At 41.3% G+C, this 23958-nt stretch overlaps 1 protein-coding gene across 5 annotated transcripts in view; it reads left to right on the top strand.

Annotated features, from left to right (window-relative positions):
* Window positions 1-23958, top strand: part of suco (SUN domain containing ossification factor) — a 43108-nt gene that overhangs the window by 2066 nt on the left and 17084 nt on the right. For 4 of the 5 annotated variants that reach the window (XM_079675790.1, XM_079675789.1, XM_079675788.1 and 1 more), the window contains exons 2-6: window positions 17823-17940; window positions 20213-20314; window positions 20666-21000; window positions 22261-22459; window positions 23507-23618. In XM_079675790.1, coding sequence (XP_079531916.1) covers window positions 17823-17940; window positions 20213-20314; window positions 20666-21000; window positions 22261-22459; window positions 23507-23618 — 866 coding nt within the window. The other variant, XM_079675791.1, reaches the window with a different exon arrangement.

The raw sequence follows: 23958 nt of genomic DNA, 5'->3' as shown, positions 1-23958 counted from the left end.
TAATCCAAAGGTTACCAAGGCAGCAGTCTCTTTAGGCAGAAAGGGGCTCTCTATCGGGAGGCTGGTCTTCAAAGGATGTTATGTGAAGTCTTGTTCTCTGTTTATCACTGCGAGACTGATGTATCTGCTCATCTAGAGCTATTTCAGCTGTAGTGTCAGATATGCACGGCAGAACATATCCTGTGTGTGTCATGCTGCCACAGTCAGCAACTTTCAGGTCTTAATAAGCTTAGGGTATGCTAGTTTAGGCTGTTGACATCAGCAACACTGGAGAAAGTGTGCTTGTGAACTTGAGTGTTTGTGTGAGGGTGCATATTTCTAGCCATTTTAATTGTCAGTAATGATAGTTCACCACATACATATTTTCTCCCCATGTAGACTTTAACTTGAGTACCTAGACTTCAGCTGAGTGTGGTGTTTGTGCATTTGTGTCTGTAGTAATACATTTTGGGAATTTATTTGAAACAGTTTCCATCTTTCTTCTTATTCTTTCTGGTGTATACTACCCAAGAGGCAAAAAATAAACAAGATCAAATTGTGTGTGGCTTCTCTACTGTGTCCAAAATGTGGTGTTGATGTAAATGATCAGGTGCTCTTCAAGGACAGGGCAATTAGTCAAGTAAGAATATAACTCAATGACTATTTGCTTATATTTAACAGACTCCAGGGTATATGTTTTTGAGGTCTGAAAAAGACACACTGATTGTATCAATAAGTTGACAACCAACATGTTTTGACTAAATTATTGCCATTGACTTAAATTACATTTTATTTCCTGAACAGTTTGATTTTGATCAATGCTTTTGTACAGGAGCATGCTCAATAGAAACAACTTGAGTCCTGTCATAATCCCATTCTGTCCCTGTATCTTCTCGGCGTATTAGTGTCACAGCCATTTAAAGTTACTTGGTATTAACCGATGTGTTAACACTCATGAGACAACTTCCTAGCCAAGTGTCTAACTGGGGATGTTGTGTAATATTCTAATAAGTAAAACAAAATTAGCAAAGCATTACAATTGTCTTGAGATTGTGCAGTTCAAATGTAAGTTGTCCAACCAGTGCTGTTAAATGTGATTGTTTCATTAAGTTGTTGCGCTGTTTATTAATCCATAATGTAATTGCACAGAGGCGGTTAAAGTTGCTCTCAGGTACTGCTGTGTGTTTTGCTTGTTTGTGATTTCTGTTTGATCAGCATCCCAGGAACAGACCAGCATAGGGTTTATCTTGCCTAACCTGTTTCCTTTCCTAGGTCATCTATAGGATGAGGCGCTCTATAGGGGCTTTCACATTCCCTTTGTCACTAGATCAGGATTTCCCAACTCACAGCTCCAGTTCTTGAGCAATGAGGTTTTCCAGCACACAACAAATATGTCCAACAATGATTTAACCGGCTAATGGGGTTTTTCAAATACAGCGTCAGATATATTCCTCTTCCCTACACAAACACACAGTCACTCACACCCTGGACGTTTTATGTGTAGGCAGATGTTGAACAACACTTCTCTCTCTATCTGAACCGTGTACTAAAAAAGTAAGATTATAGCTTAAAAACCCTCTTGTTAAAAGAGCTATTTGTACTGACCACATTGTAAAAGTTCCCTTTTTGGGGCAGTTGTTGCATAATTAGATCCGCCTTGCGTTGCCCATGTGTACAAGTGACCGTGGAGACTGTTGTCACTGATCACGGATAATCCTACTTGTATTTCCCTCCCAGTAGACACCCCCAGCACCTGTACTGGTTACATAGAAAACTGACAGAGAAAGAAAAGGCTCTGTGTGTTTGTGGCTGTTCATGCCATGAAAGACGAGGGGGGTTAGAACTTGAAGGTGAAATGGAAGGTAACAAATTCTGCATTGGTTACCGGCAATGTTGCTTACTAAAGCCCTCTCCTCAAGCTTATAACCAGTTGCCTTTTTGTAACTGTATTATCTTTTGTTACTGTATGGCTACTGTGATGGGCAGCATGTGTGTCTACCACACGTGGTTGTTTTTTCTCTCCCCGTCTTCACAAGACCACTTCTTCGTTGCTGTATTGTGCTACTGGGTTCCTTCCTTTTGAGTGCATTCTGATCTCGGGAGTATTCTTGAGTTTCTGAAGATGTGTACTTCTTGTATTTTCCTAGTTTTTACCCCATTTCACCTATTTGAATGGCATGTTTTGTATATTCTAACCAAATGTTGAGTAATGGTCGGTTGGTCAAAACAGGGATCTAACGCAACCTAAGGATATTGAGATACATTGCTGTCACTTATGTAGTCTGAAGAACGTTGTTGGTGTTAATTTTGAATGAGTTGCAGATGTATAAACTTCTTTGATAATAACTTATTCATAAGCCTCTACAGTCTGTCACGCTATGCCAGTCGTGTGCGTGTGGACAAACGGAACACAGATAAGACATGCGTGTTCTAATGGAATTGTGTTCAAGTTGGACCCAGTGTGTGTTTTACAAACTCATTGCTTTATCTTGCAGTTGAAATTATCTCATCATGTAAAGTAAAGTAAAATAAAATCAATTAACAATGGGGTTAATTGATGCAGTGAATAGCTCGGAGTCTATGCTGTTTGTTACTAAGATGTTCTCTGATTGGTGTCTGTCCTTATCCTTTCTTGACAAACTTTCTGAGCAAAGATGTAGCATATGTGAACTCTCATCTGAATTGCATCTAAAGTACTCCTTTTCAACATTGTAAATTAAAGCATTGATTAACTTGCAAAAAATCGTTTCTAAAGCAAACAAGTGACAAGGGTTATCTGTTAGGACAAACATAACATTTGTCAAACATGACATTTGTCAAAAATAACAGAATCATTCTCTTGAGCAAGAAAAACCAGGCAGGCGCATGTATTTTGCTCCAAGACATAGCTCTTTGTTATCCATTTAAGTTTATTCAGTCTCCGTTTGCGTTTCAGAGTAAGCAGAACATTGATAATTTAAGTCAGTTATCAAATATTTGCTTGGCACAGGCTTGTTATTTAATTGATTTAGTTCAAATCCCTTTTTGAATGAAGTTTTGTGGAGTGGCCGAAATATCCCGGCCTCCAAATAGTTTACCACAGACGTCATAAAACCAATTTGTTTCCTACAGATCCTCTTTAAAAATCATTAAAGAATGATGCGAAAACGATCAATTTTCCAAATTGTGCAGCCCATCCAAATACATTGATTCATCAAAATCATAATAAATAATTCTATACTATTTGGCTTGCAACAAAATCCTCAAGTTAAAACAACTTCAATCAATTGGAGACAGGATATAATTAGCAGCCAGTGGGTACTCTAGCTACACCTTGTAAATCTGTGACTGAACATGTGGTGATATAAACCTTCTCTTTTCTTTAAAGTTGGCTTAGAAACTGGAGGCTCAGTAAGTGAGTCCACGTTTCTGTTGTTGTAGCCGAGTTCAGACCTGAAGAGACTGAGCCGGACTGGCACTCCAGAGCCCACCATTGTTCCTGCCCACTGGCCGTGGAAGCTGCAGATCACACTGCGCTCTCTCCCAGCTGCATGGCTCTCTCTGCATTACGCTGGTGGCTTTTTATAACATGTAAAGTGAAGTAGTCAGTGAGCCAACGCCTGATATGGATCCAGGTGAGATGAGTTCAACACGGCGAACACTTTTAGTGGAGGGCAGGCTGGGCCATCACAACAAGAGCCGCTTTCACACCAAGTACTTTGCCGTACTTAGTGCCCGGCACTTAGTAGCCCCATGGAACTAAGTACAGATCGCGTTCACACCGGAATAAGTTCCCTGAGGGAAGATTACGCAAATGAAGCCGCTGACGCCACTTCTTCTTCTTCTGCTTTGGGTTTACTGGCAGGCCGCAAACCACTTCACGGCGTATACTGCCACCCGAAGTCCCCGGCCGGAAGTCCCCGGAGTTGGGGACTGTCTTCAGTAGAAGCTGCTGGGACTCCCAGCAGCTTCTACTGAAGCCTTCCGAGTAAATCGCCAGAAAGCCGACACCTCCTCATCTCCAGTTATGCTCTCTCCGTTGGTGCGCGGAGCTGATGCTAATAATGCTAATGCCAGCAAATACAATGGCGGCGTGGTTTGCAATTCGCCCAGCCAATCGAAATTGGTACTTTTTGTCTCCCCAGGATAGTACCACCTCTCTAGCAGGCACTAAAAATGGGGGTAAAAGTTCTCGGAACTAAGTACTCTTTTTGGTGTGAACGCAACATTCCAGGCACTATCGGAACTAAGCGGGAAAAGTACGGGTAAAAGTACTCCGGTGTGAACGCGCCTAATGTCGAATCAGATTGAAATGAAAGAAAGAAACCCAGATAATAAAAATGATCAGAGGATGCTTGTAGTCATCTGATTTATGGGATGTGTACTAATCAAACTGAAGTTTACAACATAGTTTAAATGAGCTGCAACAAGCTCAGGAACAGCTAGATAACAGACCAACAAACAGAAATCTGCTTTGTTGTAACAGTTTACCAAATTCTGATTGAAGAGTTATGTCTTTAAATATAAAACCAACAATCTTCTGTAAATAATATTCAGTTGTTTCTCCATCTTGTTTTTTACTTCCACTACTACTCACAAAATCCTTCAGTATGCTAGTTTGAAGTGGGATGTACCAAGGTAAATCTTGTTAACCTTGAAAAGTGCTCTTCACTGATATCAACAACATGTTTGCATGTGGGTTTTATCTCACTATCTTTTCATTACGATCTCTTGTAGGTTTGTTAATAGTACAGAGATGATGTTAATGTTGCTGTTCTCTGCGATGAGCTCCTTAACAGTACCATTTTGCAAAAAGACACCATTAGGGTTTATCTTTATCTTTCGGGAGCGGAATGGAGGATCCTGTGGCTCACATAATGTTTTTCCAGGAACAGGCAGGCCTACACTGAGAGTTGAAAACAGGCCAGTAGCCAGAGGCTCTTTCAGTCAGTAGAAAGAATACCACTGTTTACTGTGCATGTGAAAAGTATACTAAGGGTGGAGACTGTAAGGTCTTAAAGGTGAAAAGCTGTGTCAAAACACACAGCAGGGTTATTGTGTGCGTTTGCATCTGAAAGAAGTTCATTGGATTAAATATTTGGCGACTGGGCATTCAGTTTGGAACTTATTTTTGGTTGGAAACTGTTGTGCTCATACACGTAACAAATGTGCTCAGCAAATAGCAGTGCAAGTTGTTTACCAGGTGTTTAAATGGGCATCTAAAACTAGTAAAAGCTTAAAAAGTTCTAGCTCAAGTTGTGGAAATACATTTCAATATATTCCTGAATGCTGGATTATATACCATTTAAATCGGGTTGTTTAAGTATCTCTTGCCTTCCTAGAAAGAAGCCGTTTTCTTCCCTTCTCAAAATTGCCATGCTTTCCATTCCTCCCCTCCCCCTCTCTGTCTCTGCCCTTTACTGTTTACCTCAAACAGCTACCGACCAGCCTGCCTGTCATGCATGTATCATGTGTGGTGGTCTTTATCTCTATTTCTCTGTTGAAAGATGAGTTTTGTATGCAGAAAGTACCGTATGCCTTTTACTGTTTGGCTGAGGGCAATGTACAGAAAGATACCCTTTCTGTAGTTGACGCACAGGACAAAAGAACATTGTGTTCTAACTCTAATAAAAGCATGTTTTCACTTAAGTTTGCATATAAAGGCATACCAATACCATCAAATCTGCTTTTCTCAAATCACCGGCTACAAGATCAAATTCTTATTTCACAAGCCAAAAATAATTAGATTTGTATTGGAAATTGTATTTAAGTTGTCAATATGCTGGGTAGTAGGCTCATTGTTTCAGACTTGCTAAATGTTTAGGTGCTAGTGTATCAGTAATAATGTACTGTTCATATAACTAACAAATCACAGTATTCCTCTCTGTTACCAGTGTTTTAAAAAATGAAGGAGAATAGGGTCCTTGCTCATTAGGGGGCCTCTGTTTGCATGAGTGAATGTATAGTACATGTAAATGTTTCACTAGGCTGCAGCACTTACAACACTGTACTAAAGTGAATGTTTAATGAGCTTTGGTTCTCCTGCTGTGTCGGACCATGCAAACTTACTGACTGAGCACGCATGTATTGTTTTATCCAGACCCCCCCCCATGCTAACCCACTCTGTCAAAGTGGCTTTTCCTTTCAAATGACATTATATCACATGACTGCGTCCTTCAGTCCCATTGTCCTCGGCCGATGTTCCTGATGTCTGATTCCCAAGCCTCTTTGATCCCGTCTGACTGGAGCTTCTGTGATGCTTCACAGCCTCCATACTGCCACTGTAGGGAACTTAGGTTTGTCTATTTTACTGCTGGTGAATACAGTGTTTCCACCTGAATTCCTTTAGGGTAAAGATGATAGAATTACTTAATTGTATCACTTAATTGATTTGTATTTAAAGGTCCCATGTCATGGCCATTTCTACTGATCATAATTCCATTGAGGTCTACTAGAATAGATATTGTTCAATTTTCCAAAATCGCATTGGTTTCTCATACAGCATCTCTGTATAGTATGTGTATTCACTCTCTGTCCTAAACGGCTTGTTGGAGCTCCTGCCTCCCCCCCCTCCCTATGAGCGCAGTGACCGTCTGTGAGACAGCGAAACCCAGCCCGAACACACACACACCCGCAGTCTGGCTGGGAGTTTGTGTGTGTGCTCACACACCAACTCACAGCCTCGCCCCGCCGTCTCAGGGAGGAGAAATCGCCAGAGCTGCAGCTGAGAAAAGATTATGTGTGTGTGAGGAAGTCCGCGGATTGGTCAATTTGGACCAATCCACGGACTTAACGGCTCCGCGGACGTAACGTAACGGCTCCACGGATTGGTCCGTTTGGGTATGGGCAGGTCACTGTACCCAGGAAGAAAAAGAGAAATCTCCAACAAGGCGTTCTGGGGCAGCATAGGCAGGTATTTTCTGTGTTCGAGTTTTTCTCGCTACAGGGTGTACTTTGAGGGGTTTTTAACTTTGCAGACCGTTTACAGGCAGAAACACCTTCATAACACATGGGGACGGGTAATAACAGGAAAAGCATGACATGGGACCTTTAAAACTTGGTGTACCGCTTTGATTTAAGATGTTGTTTACATTTCATCTATTGCTTTGATGCATTGTTTTGTAATTAGACTGTTTATGCTAATCCCTGGCCAAGAGTCTTTAATCTAGAAAATGACACAATGCTCATTAGTTGGTTGTATACTTTAATTGACTCATTAAACACAAAACAATACGCACAGGCATTCCAACGGCTTTAGAGGAGTCACAACTATCTGTTTGCTCCAAGAATTGACCGAACACTTATTTGCATTTGCAAGACAGTTTGTTCACGGTGTATTCAAATCCTTGCTGCCAGTCAAGTCTCAGTCTCAGTTTCATCCAGACCCTAACAGTTATACATAATGTTGTATCTACCTGACTCCGTGCTTGGTGAGGTTTAAAAGATGTTATCTAAATTGTTGCATCAGTGATTTAGTGGACAACACAGGGTTCTATTCAGTTATATTTTTGGAGGAAAATGTCCTCAATGTCAGCATGTCAGGTGAACGTGACCCTACAGTAGCAGCAGTCTTTCCCTAACCAGGTGACTTGGCCTACTTGGTGCTACAGTCACTCTTCCAAATAGAGGTGTGTCTGTTCACTCACACTACATCCCTTTTTAAAAAAGCTCCTGAAGGATTTGCTTCCGTCACAGAGTCAATAGAGCCAAAGAAGGATCCTTATAGATCAGCGAGGTAAACAAGCTTGTATGAGACAAGTTAGTGGCCTTTCATTATATAATATGAGTTAAGTTTTTTAGACCGTAATTATCTGGCTTCATGAGTTAACAGAATGAATTGGTATCACTCTGCCAGGAACTACTGGGCCCGTGCCAGAGCGTTCATTTGGCATGGAATCTTTACAGGAATAATAAGGAGCGACTAATCAAGTTATCTATGAAGTGCTCTTTGGCACTTTGCTTTTACTTTGCTAGAACTGAGCTTTATTAAATCAAGATTATATAAAACACACAAATTGTACCTATTTATTTCTAGAAAACAGGTGGTAGATATTTAAAGCTTGATAACTGCCACCACATTGTGTTCAATAATTTACAATCTCAAAGACCAGAGGATCTTAGTACAGGTCTACTGGTTATCTGAAAATGAATTTAAGTACACATAAGGATCATTGTAACACATTTTAAGCTTTGGGAGCTTATTCTTTATCATGGATGTAATCATCTCTTTTTATTTAAATCAAAGTGTTATGGTAAACTTTTAACAAAGTTTTTGTTTACTGTCTCTTTTTTTCTATTACATTATTTTTAGCAGTGATGGGTTTGCCATTTTGAGACTATGGAGTCTGGCTTGTAAAGATCAACACAATGTTTTATGACCTGACAATTTTCATTTACATTGAAAAGGGTGAAGTATGGTATTGAATAACATTGACCTGAGTTCCTTACTTGAAACATTCCTGATCACACTTTACCTTTCTGGTAACAAATGTTTGTTGTTAACATAAGTCATGGAGAATGCAACATGTTGTCGCATGGTGACTTCAGGTCGGGTGGAGGATTTTCCAGTTCTGTTGGTTTTCCATCGTCTCTGACAGCGGCAGTGGCTGTGATGTCTTGGCAGCTGCAGGCTATTTGTAAATGTGTTTAAGTACAGTTGCAAGAAAAAGTATGTGAACCCTTTGGAACTACCTGGATTTCTGCATAAATTGGTCATAAAATGTGTTCTGAACTTCATCTAAGTCACAACAATAGACAAACACAGTCTGCTTAAGCTAAAACCACACAAACAATTATATGTTTTTATTGAACACACCATGTAAACATTCACAGTGCAGGGTGGAAAAAGTATGTGAACCCTTGGATTGAATAACTGGTTGACCCTCCTTTGGCAGAAATAACCTCAACCAAACGTTTCCTATAGTTGCATATCAGACCTGCACAACGGTCAGGAGGAATGTTGGACCATTCCTCTTTACAAAACTGTTTCAGTTCAGCAATATTCTTGGGATGTCTGGTGTGAATCGCTCTCTTGAGGTCATGCCACAGGATCTCAATTGGGTTGAGGTCAGGACTCTGACTGGGCCACTCCAGAAGGCCTATTTTCTTCTGTTGAAGCCATTCTGTTGTTGATTTACTTCTGTGCTTTGGGTCGTTGTCCTGTTGCATCACCCATCTTCTGTTGAGCTTCAATTGGTGGACAGATGGCCTTAAGTTCTCCAGCAAAATGTCTTGATAAACTTGAGGATTCAGTTTTCCGTCGATGATGGCAATCTGTCCAGGCCCTGAGACAGCAAAGCAGCCCCAAACCATGATGCTCCCTCCACCATACTTCACAGTTGGGATGAGGTTTTGATGTTGGTGTGCTGTGCCTTTTTTTCTCCACACATAGCGTTGTGTGTTCCTTCCAAACAACTCAACTTTGGTTTCATCTGTCCACAGAATATTTTGCCAGTAGTGCTGTGGAACATCCAGGTGCTCTTTTGCAAACTTCAAACGTGCAGCAATGCTTTTTCTGGACAGCAGTGGCTTCCTCCATTTTATGACCAACTTATGCAGAAATCCAGGTAATTCCAAAGGGTTCACAGACTTTTTCTTGCAACTGTATCTTTGAGTTGAAGGCTCCGGTAAAATATATCTTCCATCCATCCATCTTCTCCCGCTTATCCGTGGTCGGGTCGCGGAGGTAGCAGTTCCATCTTGTTGCTACAAATGTTATTATTTTTCTTCCGAAGCACACAAGGCAGGGATGGAAAGAGAGAATTGCAATTTTACTTGAGGTTCGAAAAGCATGACATTGGTTATATTTCCACAGCTTTTCAGTTCTTAGCATTGATGTTTATCCTGTCGCTTTTCACTTGCATGGGGAACTCCTACCACGTGAGGATATAACTATAACTCTTCTAAATTCTAGAGGAAATAGAGATCGAAAAGGAAAGATGATTTTACTTTAAGGCTACAGGATGAACCATAGAAAACATCCCAGAGTTTTGGACAGTTGAGACTGATTTAATGCTCCGTTAGATAACCATTCGCCACCTATTTTGATACTTCCCTTGACCCTGCTGTTTGTTGATGGAAATTCCTTAAGTGAAGTCTCTTAAAACAAGCTTCTCTTTGGTAATGATTGGTTAGACTTAGCATTGTATTCCAATAGCTAGAGGGCATGGTACTGTGCTTGAGTGTGTGTGTATATATATATATATATATATATATATATATATATATATACATAAGGATGCATTTACCTTTTTTATTACTGATAAATAACTGTAGGATACATTTTTTTCTGAAGATTTGCTGATAGTCTGTTCCCAAATCTTCTGCGGTCCAAAATATTTTCATCAAAAGGATGAGGAAAAGGATCAGATGTACAAAAATTATGAAGAATTTGAAGCAGTCGGCAAAACATCTGGCATTGATTGTTCATTTCTGAATCTGTGCTTTGAGTCCGACGGTCCTAGTTTCAGACAGATGTCAGAGCCCTCATTGTTTTCATAGAAATGTCATGTCATTCCCCGAGCTGGATTTGCACGTTTACATAGGAAGAGGAGTATGGGGAAAGCAGAGACCCACACTTTAGTCCTTGTGTGGGGTAAATGGAGAACATTTGAGGAAACAATATTTTAAAAACTGTATTTCCTGACAGTAAAAAATAACCAAAGTGAATTGCAAAGCCTTTGGATACCCGAGCTAAACCTCCGGAATGTCTAACCTTTAAAAACATTTGTGTGTGTACACGTTAGAAAGCTATTACCAATCCAGCCACTCTGTCCTGACCCAGTAGAGGATGCACCAGTGGAGAGGATTATGGAGGATCAGCAGGCTTTACAACAAACTGCTGCTCTACATTTTTCCACGCTACAATGCGAAGGAAAACTAGAACGCATGCACAAACATGCATACAAACACGCTCCGTCCTCAAAGACTGGGCTTTTAGGCTCTGCCCCCATTTTTCCTCTTAACTGTGACGACATGTTTTCGTCTGCCTGTCTGATGCACTGGCCTACTTTTTCTTGTGAGCCCTGGCACACCTCACTGCCCAACCATCCACCTCTGCCCACTGGACCCTGCATTCCAATTCCCATAATGCAATATATATTTTAGTATGCCAGGAAAAAAATGTCCCAATAAATACATTATATTTCAAACCAACTATGCAAATATACTCTTTCCTTCTGCGTCCAATCACATTTTGCAGTTAGAAAGCTAGCGTGCTTTCATGGCTGCCCTGACCCACAATGTGTGTGTTCCTGTTCGAACTGACTAAGCGTGTGATTTGACAGATCCGTTTATATGAAAACCTTATCTAACTCAGGTCATCGTCATACTGTTCTCCATCATCCTCTTTCACATTACTGACCCAGCTCACAGCACCACACATTGTATATTAAGATGAATCTGAACTTTGGTGAAAAACATCACAAGACTCTTCCTTTTGGAAAGATGAAAGACACTGAGATCATAATCAAGATCATTCAAACATAAAACCACTGTAGTCATTTTTCATCTGACACTTTACATTTTTTCCTCTTTGTCGCAGCAGTTGACACAATGATAAAGATATTTTCTTTAATTAAAGCCAATTAACGTGGTTAAGGACTTAATGTCCATCACATGCTGTCGTTTAGTTAAAGGCACCGTGTGCGTGTGTGTGTGTGTGTGTGTGTGTGTGCGTGTGTGGCTGGTCTAAGATTTAGGCCAAGACAGGGGACAGCAGCAACTAATCTTCCCAGGCCCAGTTTATATATACTTTGTATGTTGCTGTGTCATGCTATTAGAACGATCAGTGTCCTGAGAGGGCACGGGGTCAAATCTATCAGGCTCTAAACCAATCAACCTGTGAAGAGTCAATGTGAAGAATACATGGTGATGAGGAGAGAAGGAGCAGGACCCACCGAGGTTAAAGGGAGCACAACTTCACACACAGTCCTCTTTGACACCTCTGAAAATGTCACCAGGCGAACACCGTCCCCGAGAAGAGATCAGAGCATGGTTTGCATGCCATGCAGAGCTCTGGTGATAACGTTTGATCGCTGCTGGCAGATAAATCTATCCGAAGCCTATTGTCTCTGCAGGCTTTTCCGCTCTGTGTCCACACAGTCTGTTGGTACAGTGCAGTTTATACCATGTCTATTGGTTCTGAATGGTACTTAAGCAAACAGGAAATATGAGAGGATTTGGCAGTTCGGAAACAGCGGAGACGATGTATTAGCCAGACAACTAGCTGTCTGTGTGCATCCGCGTAAAGCTGTTTTTGCTTTAGCTGTGTTATTGTGCAACTAAAGTCAGTTTGATGGCACACAAAGTATAAAACCGTTTTCAAAAGTTATGGCCAAGGTTGTAACAGTGCCCCTGACTATAACATATCTCTGTAGTGGTTGGCTAACAGGAGCCTTACTAAATGTGTTGATCCTTGGTTGTCGCCTCGTCATTCACTTGATTGTCCATTTCCCCCCTCCTCATCACATTGAACCTGAAAATGACCTAATTGTTCAGATTATATCCCCTAAACCCAGCTATCAATTCATGATGTTTCACAAAATGCAACATTGCTGGCTCTACTTTAACAGTAACTGTAATCTAGGTGGTTTTTTCCCTCTTCAGTGCTTGTATTCATTTTACAAAGCGAGTGAGCCGTTTTGTAGCCAGAGAAAGGAATTAAAGACTTTTTAGAACCCTTAGGTGCTTCAGAAGTTGGACAGGAAATGAGGATAGTGAGAGAATGAGGAAGAGTGTATAGAAAGGCTGCTGACTCATTAGTCTTGCCGCAGGCTCTTCTGTCGTTAGCTTGGCATTAACCCCAGATGTGGCATGTATCCTACAGTAGACACAGGGCTCAACGCTAACTTTTAAAAGTGGTTGCCAGGCTGGCAACCAGGCATCAGCTTTTGGTTGCCAAAACTGAAAATATGGTTGCCATTTTTAGTCACCTTATATTTTACGACAAGTATTTTAAATACAAGTTACTAAACCCGGTACTACCGTACCATAGACTGTACCCTACATGGCAGATTAAAAGCAAATTTACGGCACTACACGACACGCCCCCTACACGACACGCCCACCTGACAAACACACGGCGCACCACGCATGCGAGTAAACGTGCATCGCTTTCTGGCTCCGTAATCACACCAATGCACGTGCAACTTAAGTATCAGGTTCCGACTGGTCACAACAATAATTAAATATCACTCTTAATACAACAAATAATTAACATTGATCTATTTTGGGGTGCACATTTTGCTGTTTGCTGTCCTTATTTCTTTATGTTAAAAACGGGTTGCCACTGATGGCAACCAAAGGCCAAGAAGTGGTTGACATTTTTTCTGAATGGTTGCCAATGGCAACCGTTACTGTCGAGCCTACCACACTTAAACATGTAGTTGTTTTCAGTGATCTCTACATTTGGTGGTCATACATTCCCTTTCCACTGTTGCATTAGATTTAAAACAAAAGTAGGTCACTGCACGCAAAGCAGCCCCTTCTTCACCTTTTTTTTCTCGCTTAATTCTGCTAACCTCGGAATGTCAACACTCGGGTGTTTCTATTCATTCATGGAGATGTTGCTGAGTAGGGGTGGGACATGCGTTATTGACACTTGTTTCACAGTTTGAGCTCTGATCTACACGAAGCTCAGTAAATGTTCCTGAATTTCATAACTTGTTCTAATCTCTGTTTGATGTAAACACTGTGACGTGGCAGGTTTCTGGTAAACATTGGATCAATGAGTCACATTGCAGAAATCGGGAGTATTTGCATCATCATCACGGAAGTTTATACAGGATTGTTTACTCTGTGACGGGCTTAGTTAAACCTGCACTCTGGTATTTAAACAGTTTTATCTAGGTGTGTTTACACAAATGTTGACTTTTCCGAGGGATTCAAGTTATTTTTATAACAAGATAAGTTTGGGGAAATAAACAAAGGTCCTATTGGGTACTGACAGCAACTCTAAATACACATTCAAGGTAAATATATTACAACATTTTGAGAATTTCATGAATTATTTGCAGATAAATGAATGTGTTTTTCTGGAACTAGACTATGGAACATCAAATACTTGTTTCAGAGAATATTCAGGAACAAAGAGGCCTTGATATGAAATAAGCATATCGTCACTTATCAACATATTCAAAGCATACCAGACATGGTGAGAGTGAGGAAAATATGTAAAGCAATTCTAAGACTTTGTGGCATCTTGGGTAAAGATGCCAGTAGTGATGTTTGGAAGGCTTTGAGGTAACGGATCATGCAAACATTCAACAGAGATCCACACAAGTTATCCTGGGAGCACCTTACGGACACAAAGGATTGAACAAAGAGTGATGAAAGCTTGCATATAGGGTCTTGTGGGGAACAAAAATAGATTTAAAAAGAAAAGTCAGCTGCAGCCACTTCGTTGTAAACTCTGTGTGTTGTGACATTATTTTGCCTGTTGGGGGCAAAGAGGGGCTCTTACTAGTAAAAAAAACAACAACCATTAACAGCAGTTAGGGCTTTATCTGTTATTGTAGTTCTACTCTGATAGTCGACTGTCAGTTACTGAGTTACTAAATGAAAAAGTTACATTTTCACAGACTCTAAAACATTATTGCTTTGACATGTTTTTTACTACCAAAGGCAACAAGGTATACCAGACTTTAACATGGCCATTAATCAATGTCTTTGTTATGCAGGGCTTGCGTTGTGTCCTTGTATTTGACTATCATTTCCTTTTTTCATAGCCTGTTTCATAATAGTTGTCTTCAGTAAAAGATGTGGGCCATGTCCTCCCTGTATGTCGGTGGGTGTTTTGAGTGTGAGTCACTTGCAATGCAGCACAAAATAGTTTGAAGCTATGGATCTAAGTTTAGCCAGGAGCCTATATTAGCCTCCTGTGCATATATATTGCATAGAATCTGTACAGTACTCTGCCCTTAGGTTTCCTTCACTTGCGTGGTAACCCTTCCCAGACCTTTTTGGGAAAGTATAAGTGTGGTGCTAACTCGTATAGGAGCAGGCGCACGAATCAGCAGGGGATCCAAAACAACAACGCCAAATGTCAAGTCCTGCTGTCAGAGTCAGCTGTCCCTCAAAAGAGACGCCATTTAAAACATTCACACAAAGATACATCCATCATGGAAAGATATATCAACTCCTCTACTATTTTGTCACCTTGAACACATCATAGCCAAATGATGTGGTTTTTCAGTCATTGGTCAAATTTGGTAAATGACACAATAGAAAAATATTTACTTTAAGAAAATCCTTGTGTGATTCTTATTTGCTAATGTTTATCTATATTTACTACTTCTCCCACTTCTTAGCTAAGCTTGTGAACATTCCTTATTAAGAAGATGTGTTAGTTACACTCTGTGCACCAACAGTATGACCTTCAACTCAGGTGAACTGATAACTTCCTGATATGGCCTCCCTACCTCCCCAAATTCCAGCATTCTCCTTTGTTATCACCAAGCTCCTTTCTCCTCTCTCTGTGTTTTAAACATGCAACCCAAACTCTGTTCTTTGTCTTTCGCTCTGCTGCAGACTCCTGATGCTCTACATCTCTCTCTGTAAGACGGACTGAACTTTCTTGCAAGAAATAAAATACGACAAAGACAGCTGAGTGGTTTGATTCTCTATCCACATTTTATAAATAAATTCCCACCACACATGTCCACTTAGGAGAGTATCTGATAAGGTACAGAGTAGGGTTGCCAGAAACTGACCATGATCAAAATCGATTATTCGGCAGCCCTGGCGAATAATAATCGATTATTCGACCGACCCCCCCCCCCCCCCCCCCCCGCGGGAGAGGAAGAAAAAAAACTCCGTGGTTTTCTTTACTGGAACATGTTTAACAGTACAAACTAAATAAACGACAAATAAACCAACATCAACATGATGCAACTCCTTGAACTCTTTTCACCTGCCGCTGTTCATCTTTAGTCGCACGTGTGAGGGAGAGGGGGGGCGGGGTCGGTGTGTAGCGTGCTGCAGCAGCAGTCTGCTCTGCAAGTTTACAGTAAAACAAACTGGTGGTGTGACCAATGGCCATTTACAATTATTAATACTATTACTATTATTAACATTAGTCTATATTTTGGTTGAAACTAAGCCAGATAAAAAAAATAAAAAAAAATAAATAATAATAAAAAAATATAAAAATAAAATCGATTTTTAAAAATAATATTCGATTATGGAGACTGTAACGAATAATCGAATAATCACTGACATCCCTAGTACAGAGCACACTTTGAATAGGATCCTCTGACAAATGAAGTCTCATCTGGATGTGTACAGATGGAGAGGTGCTGTGAGTGGCAGGACTCCGACGTGCACAGATGGTTGTCTCTGTGTGATTGTGAGCTCATTGCTCATCTCTTCTCCTGACAGCCAGGCTGACAGGGCGCTAACATGACTGTCCATGTGTCCCGCACACCCCCTGACATTGATATTCAACCTGCTCCAGTTTCAGAATCACATGGTGTTTGCATCTGAGTGCTGCTTCTTTGTGCCTCTTCTTGTCTCTGACACAAAGTGTTGTCATGCTCCGAGTTTCAGTTTTGCATTAGCCTTACCACATTGAGTACTTTCCTTCAGGTTTAAACAAATATACGATGCACATGCCAGTGCCTCTGGTTCCCCATAATGGGTGTTACCGAGGTATTTGATCTGATTAAGTAGTTTAATGTGTTGGGTGTCCAGTTTTGGAAGTGCTTGCCTAACTCGGTGTGTGAAAAGGTCTTTGTTCGATGCTTCTGCGTTTAACCTAATCGATTCACGGATTAGCCTAATGGCTCTAGCAGTTTACTGATCGTGTCATTAAAGTTAAAATAATGTAGGTTGCTGAGGTTTGGGATAACCCTGTTTGCGTCATAGCATAGCTAACATGTCAGGACAGAACTACACTTTCTACTCTCTATTTTCTTCACTTAATTTCAACTCTGCTGATAAGGACGCCAACTGGCCTCTTTTTCATTTCAGTCCTGCTTCTATTGCACTCTCCTCAGGCCCGTAGTTATAACGTGCATATCACATCATAAGTCCTGTATTGAAATTATGCTCATGCTTCTACAGTAGCCTCATTGTCTGGCTGATTGTAGATTAGCATGTTAGCCTCTCTCTGTGTCAGCCCTGTTGGTCCTGAGCTGTGTTGTTCTGCTACCATTCTGCTCAGTATTTAGTATTCAAGCATAGTTAAGTGGTCAGTAAAACAATGTGCAAAAGAAGTTGAAATGAAACTCATGCCACACACAGATTGGTCTGTTGAGATAAGCTTGGGGGGAAGAGACAAAGAAGAGATGACTAGTTCTAATAATTCTGCAGTTTGCCTTAAGCAACTTAAAAAAAAAAAACCCGACATGAGTGGAATACCACGTAATAGTTGACTGTCTGCCTTTTTCTTTATCTCTGACTCTCCTTGTGGAACTCGTTTTACTGTCAGTCCTTTTGGTTTGTCTCTGTCTCTTTTGTGAATCTCTGCTTTTCTTTGTGCTGATTCAGCCTCTTTTGCTCTACTACACTCACAGTACTTTCTTTCCCTTTGCCAGCAACGCTTGTTTCAGTTGTGTTCCCCCCTAGGGAAGGAAGTGCTCTCGCTGCGGAGGATGTGATGTAACACAGCCTCTTTTAAGTCATAATCACCCAATTATTAAAAGATATTGTGCTGATGATCTCCTAATCGTCGTTGTAAACAATGATGTGGAAATGGCAACAGGTTGATGCCAGCCTTTAATTAATGATATTCTTTCATTGTTTTTAAACCTACTTGTACGGTTTTTACTTGATTGTTTACCGTCTCATTTTAGGTTCCTTTTCCTCTTTTTGATTGAAATAACTTTGCATTGTGTTAATACTCGATTTTCCTGTTTTTGTTTCAGGTACCCCGGTCAATATGTGTATTGTTCAGAGCAGAGCTTGTCTGGCCCTGGTCAGTCCGCGGGGGACAACAAAAACCTGGAGGGGCAGGAGTCGGAGCAGGACTCCACGCAACTCAAGGTGTGTTGACGTTTTTTGCGCAGTAACACATTAGGCAGCTTAAATGCCATAAGTGCATATTTCACGTTTCTACCCTCACATACAGTATGTTTAAGAGGTTAATAGTGACCGCAGGAATGAGACATCTGAAGGGAGCTCACTGTAGAGCAGGGGTGTCCAAACTAAAGTCATTTTAGAGCACCATTTACCTACATTTCATTGATTTTGCCAACTTATAATTGAACTTATGAGGCAATATACCTCACTTCTAGCGAGTGGCCCAGCCCTTCGTATATTTTTCTGTGTGTGGCCCTCGGTGAAAAAAGTTTGGACTCCCCTGCTGTAGAGACACAGATTTCAAGTCAACAAAAAACAAAACGCCATATGTGACCTGCTCCATCGAAATCAGTCGCATTGACCCGACGACACATTTTGAGTTGTATTCACTGTTGGAAAGAGAAGATTCATAGCTTTCTAATGATGTCTGGATTGTTTTTGTACTCCAAATATTAAGCGAAATATGTCACATTATATAATGACTGTCATCATGTTGAGAAAAAGGCCTTCAAAGTTTCCTCTTCTCTGGAATCCATCGATCTGATTGATTATTAGCAAATGATCAAAATACTACGGAGGGAAGATATTTTCGTTTGGATTACTGGTCTGGGGGAAGCTCCCGAGTGTGTGTGTTTTTGTAATTTTGCGTTTGTGTGTATTTTATTTGTTTCCCGGGGAAAACACTCGCGAGAAACACCGGCTGTTGTTCTGCATGCTGTTACGTAAAGTTACTCCGTTCTCCCCTTGTAATTATGCCGTTACAAGCTTCAAAGTTGTATTTATCATCTGAATTTGCCGAAACAAGTTTAATATTCTGAAAGCCAAGACTTTGTTTATTTGAAATCAGACGAAAACAAACTGTAACGGACCCTGCCGTGTTATCTATGATTACTCTACGCTTTTCATTCATAATTTCAGCGGAGGGAGGGGGAGCAGCGCTGCGGAACAGCACAGTGGCGAGTGAGAGCTGTCATCTTCCCTTTACAAGCTTCAAAAATATATTTATCGTGTGATTTTTTTTGTGATTTTTTTTAAAACTTATTTTTAGAAGGACCATGCATACAAAAACATTAATCTCAGCAAAGAGAAGAGATGCAATATGCCAGATTATAGCTAATAGCTCATTTCCATCTGTGGTCCGAAATATGAAAGAATATGAAATAAAAGTTTCATATTCTGAAAGCCGACACTTTGTTTATTTAAAATCAAACAAAACATCTCTCACTATCCACGTTTATTTTGAAATGAGCCGTTGCGACTTCCGACTGATTTCGATAGAGCAGGTCACCTATTTTTTTTCATTTCTTTTTCAATGTGTTGTGGAATCTTCTCTGCTGCCACCAATGGGTGTGACTGAAGAAGAAACACAACATATTACTCTTTTTGCATTATCTCTCTGTCTTCCAACTGATAATATTGTGGGTAATTGTAACTGCTTAGGGCTGAACACCATGTATAGTACATGAAGATTAGAGTGTTTTAAAGGTAAAAAGTAACTTAGAAAGTAGCCCAGTTGAACATTGTCCAGAACATAGGCTTCTCTTTATGAGTCATAGAGGTCAGGTTGTGAAATAGGTCCTGACTTGCTCTGTGGGGTTAAAGTTCAGAGTATACAAAGCTTCCTCAACTCCCTGCTTTTTGCCCTTTTTGAAACGTTGGTGATTGATGTTAAAGACTAATCAACCTTCAGTGTGGACGTCATTCCTCCATAGTCAAGCAATCTTGGATGAATTTGCCTGACGTGGACTGATACTGGCTTTAAATTGAATATGGGACAGCTCTTGAGGATGGGCCCTTAAAGCTTTGTGTGTCTGGTCATTTGCATGAGTATTGGAATGAATGATAATTTGTGGAAGTGAGTGTGTTTTTGTTGTGCATGTGTGAGCACAGAAGAAGGAGGGTCATTGTTAGAGGTCCAGCAACAAACAGGCGAGCCAGGGCAGTTGGACAGGCCTGGCAGTCTGTCATTGGTGCTGTAACACGGTCTTTGTCCCTCAACAAAAGGCTTTTTCAGAACCTGAGATGCAAACACCTCTTTTGCATTTTACATTTTCACAGAAAATGTATATTTATAATGAAAATAATCCATCGATAATGTCGTGCAGAGTTTGAATGGTTGTCCTGTGGCCGGCTCCACTTTTAACCAATTATATATTTAAATGTTTTAACTGCTTTGTCAACCAGGGAGGTTCCTGTGTGTGTAATGTTTTTTGATTATTATTTCTCTTCTACCTAGGTGTTGGAAGAATGGACGACACATACATCATATGAAATTGGACTAGAGATAGAGAAAGCAGCTCTAGAGACGCTATCATCACACAATGAACACCAAGAACAGGTAACACCATAAACCAGTTCTTAAAGAGTCTCAAAAACATCTGGTGCAAATCCTAAAAAAACATGCATCAAAGAAACACAAATAGAGATCAGGGTATTCACAACCTATTCATTCCACTACACACAGTAATAGGAAGGAGGAACAAGTTGGTTGTAGTAATGTCCACTTTCCCTACTTTGTGCCTCACAATCTTCCAGTTTAAATATCATAATTGTGACCCAATACATGAATCAATAACGGCTATATATATTCTAAGAATGTTGAGGATTTACAGAGAATTGTTGCTAACTTTTTTTTAAGATGTTGATTTGATTTTCTTCTAAACATAAATGTTTTTTGCATTGTCTCTAGACTGTGAATGCTCTGGAAGCTGAGGTGGAGGAGACCAAGTCGGACCCACAGTCCGATACTGTGCTTGTTGCTCTTGAGCCAGAACCCCGCCCAGACCCCCAGGCTGATGTGGAGCAGCAGACTGACGCCCAGGACAATGCACAGGAAGTCCCTCTGTCCTCCACCCCAGAACCAGTTCCAGCACAGGGCCAAGTGTCTCCCGATGTCCCGGCCCCAGCGGAGACCCTCAGTGACCCCTCTGCTGCGCAACCCAACCTGGACTCGCACCCAGCCACAACCCCAGATGAAGCTGAACACACACCTACCTCACAGAGTGCCGGCCAGACCCACACAGGGTAAGCTCAGATTCACTTCCTCATTGCAGAGACTGTTCTCTGGCATAAGAAGTTGGCTTTAACCACAGACGAGTAACATTGGAGAACTAAAACTAGAAAGATATGTTGCTTTCAAGATGGTTCAAGCCAGTTTCAACCACATGTTGGTATGATGAAGGCACAACTATTTCCATTGCACCTTTGCTTTGATATGTATGTTGGTTTGTTCTGTTTCTTCAGTTTGTATCTTATTTAGTTTGTGTTATTTATTTTACAACTGTCAATTAACTGATCCCAAATGGAGAGAAAAGAGAGCTGGTCTGACAGCCTGGACATTTGAAAGGCACTTCAAGGAATTGGTGACAAGCGTGGAGAAGTTACAAGGAGCTCAACATACACAGTGAAAATGTGTCTAATGGACTTTGGTGAACATTGTGGAAAATCACGTGTACTGACATGGAACTTTGGCCAAGACAATTCTGGATGGATATCCCCTGCTGGATATCAGTCTTCAAGATCATTATGTCCATCCGATGAAAAGTTTAGATTCAACTCCTCTCCAAAGAACATCAGGACATTTCAAAAAGGACACATCAACGGCACCTCCACCGTTCTCTCCATCCCTTTTTGTCCTTCCAATTCTCTCTCTGCTCTCTCCCTACACTCTGTGTCCTCCTATATCCTCTTCCTCTCTCCCACCCCATCTTCCCCTCTCTCCCCTCCCCATTGTGAAGAGGTGTGGTAAACGCCATGTCCTTTCTTTCCCTCAGTGCTGTGTGGGTTGCCAGTGCAGGAGATGAACTCCCAGTAGACAACTTAGTCTTTGCTGAGCACTCTGATTCACAGTGCGGGGTCATTCCCCCCGAACTGGCAACCTGTGAAAACTCCCCTTTTGGCAGTCTTCTCTTAAGGTGAGTTTTTAACCAGGAAGCCAATCAAAGCGCAGAGACAGGTAATCAAACTCCACCTCTCTGCTGTGCGCAACCGTCGACCGCTGGCCTTGCTCTCCACTTCTGCTTTTTTTTATTATTTCCTTTTTCCATCGTTTTGCCTGCGCACAACCAGGGCCTGTCAATTCTGTCAAATACATTGAATACCTTTTGCATCGATGTGTCCAACATTGCTGAGTACTAACTTGTGTTCTCAACTCTTCTTCTCCTTATTCCTCCTCCCTCGACCTCCATCTCTTCCCTCCACCTCCATCTCCTCCCTCCATCTCCATCTCTTCCCTCCACCTCCATCTCTTCCCTCCACCTCATCGGCCCCGTGTCTGTAATATAGTGTGGATGAGGCCGGCCTAGAGGACCAGCAGCCGGACCACAGCCAAAGCTCTGGTTCTGAAGCCGAGGTCCAGTCTACGCCGGGCCCTGTGGACCAGCAACAACAACAACTACAGCAGCAACAGGAGGCGCAGGACCTGGAGGAAGGGCTGACTGATTTGGACCAGGAGGGCAACACTTCCCAACACAATGAACCACAGGTCGGCAGCGTGTGGTTATGTATTATAAATGTAAACTGAGAAACAGCCAACATCCAAAGCTTTAAGGAACAACTAAATGCAACAATGATCAGTGCAGGAATAACCAGTTGGAGCTTTAATCATAAACAGAATAACCTCGATATTCAGGAATGCAGGCATTTCTACTGTTCCTACGAGTCTCAGTGCCGTTTTGATTGTGGATCTTTTCAGTAGGCGTGGGCAGAGACGATGCAGTGCGTCAGGTGTCGTCATGGAAAATGTAACTAATAGATCCTAATCAGAGAGAAACAGACAGGTGGTGAGAAACCACAGCTGTCAGCTTCCTGGGCATCTCTCTTCCTGTTAACTAAAACACCTTAAACTGGTGACACATGTCATATAATATAAAACTATTCTGCACACTTGTTCAATGTTAAGGCACTAGGCCTAAGGATACAGTTTGTCATTTTGCATCGTCAGTTCTTCGTCCACCAGCTTCAAGCAAAACGATGACAGTTATAAATATTCAGTAAGCAAAGCTGTTTTAGAAAAGGTCAGCTCGTGAATGGTTCAAACTGGAAAATGCTGAGTCAACTTGCTTTCTGTTGCTTGTTTTATGGTTGAAGGATAACAACAGTGTAGTGCATCCTGGGGGATTAACCTATTTTGGTTATTGTGGGGTATTTAAACATTATATTGCTGTTGGAATCAAGATCTAATGAGTAATGTGTTACTGGTTGTAAATGACTCCTGCCAAATGTTTTTAGGTGTTTTAACTTAAAGAGGCTGTCTAAGTTGATGGATTCTTAGGATCAGACTTGCTTTTGATGTATTATATATTATATAATCCATCCAAATATTATTCACAGCTCAGTGCATCTCAATGCTTTAGCGGCCAGAGGCTAGCTGACTAACATGCGTGGGTTCGTGACTGGTCAAAGCATGCAATCCTTGTAGTGGATCACTGATGCCAGGATACATCATTAGTCAGAATAAGAAATACTGTGCCCAAGATAACTGTGGTGATGGAGTTAAACTGTCATTTAAAGGCCTGTGTGTGTGTTTCAGGTAGGGCAGGGCAATGTTGCCAGAGAGCCTGATCCCCCAGTGCCCCGCAAAGAAGACATCCCCACCTTCGACGAGTGGAAGAAACAAGTCATGGAGGTGGAGAAGGAGAAAAGTGAGTGCATAAATGATTCAAACACCCATTCTAGACACAGACGCTCAGCAGCTACTGAGTGCAACGACCCATTAAGTTTCTGCTACAGAGGCTTTCTTCAAGACGTGGAATATTCTGATAAACTCACTACGCTATAATCTACATGTCAGCTGCTTCGTTTTCCTTTTTGCAACTATTGTTTTATCTCCATTTATCATCTCTCTTTTGCTTCCACCCCCCGGTTCTATTCCTGTCCATCTCTCCATCTCTCTTCCTCTTCTCTCGTTCTGCCTGCACACGCCATGTGCAGTGTTCAGCAGAGCGTGTGTTTATGGGTGTTGCGTAACCTCTCTACTTCTTC

Source organism: Notothenia rossii (genome assembly GCF_949606895.1).
Source record: "Notothenia rossii genome assembly, chromosome: 1".
NCBI classification, from domain to species: domain Eukaryota; kingdom Metazoa; phylum Chordata; class Actinopteri; order Perciformes; family Nototheniidae; genus Notothenia; species Notothenia rossii.
This window is presented reverse-complemented; position numbering and strand designations above follow the sequence as displayed.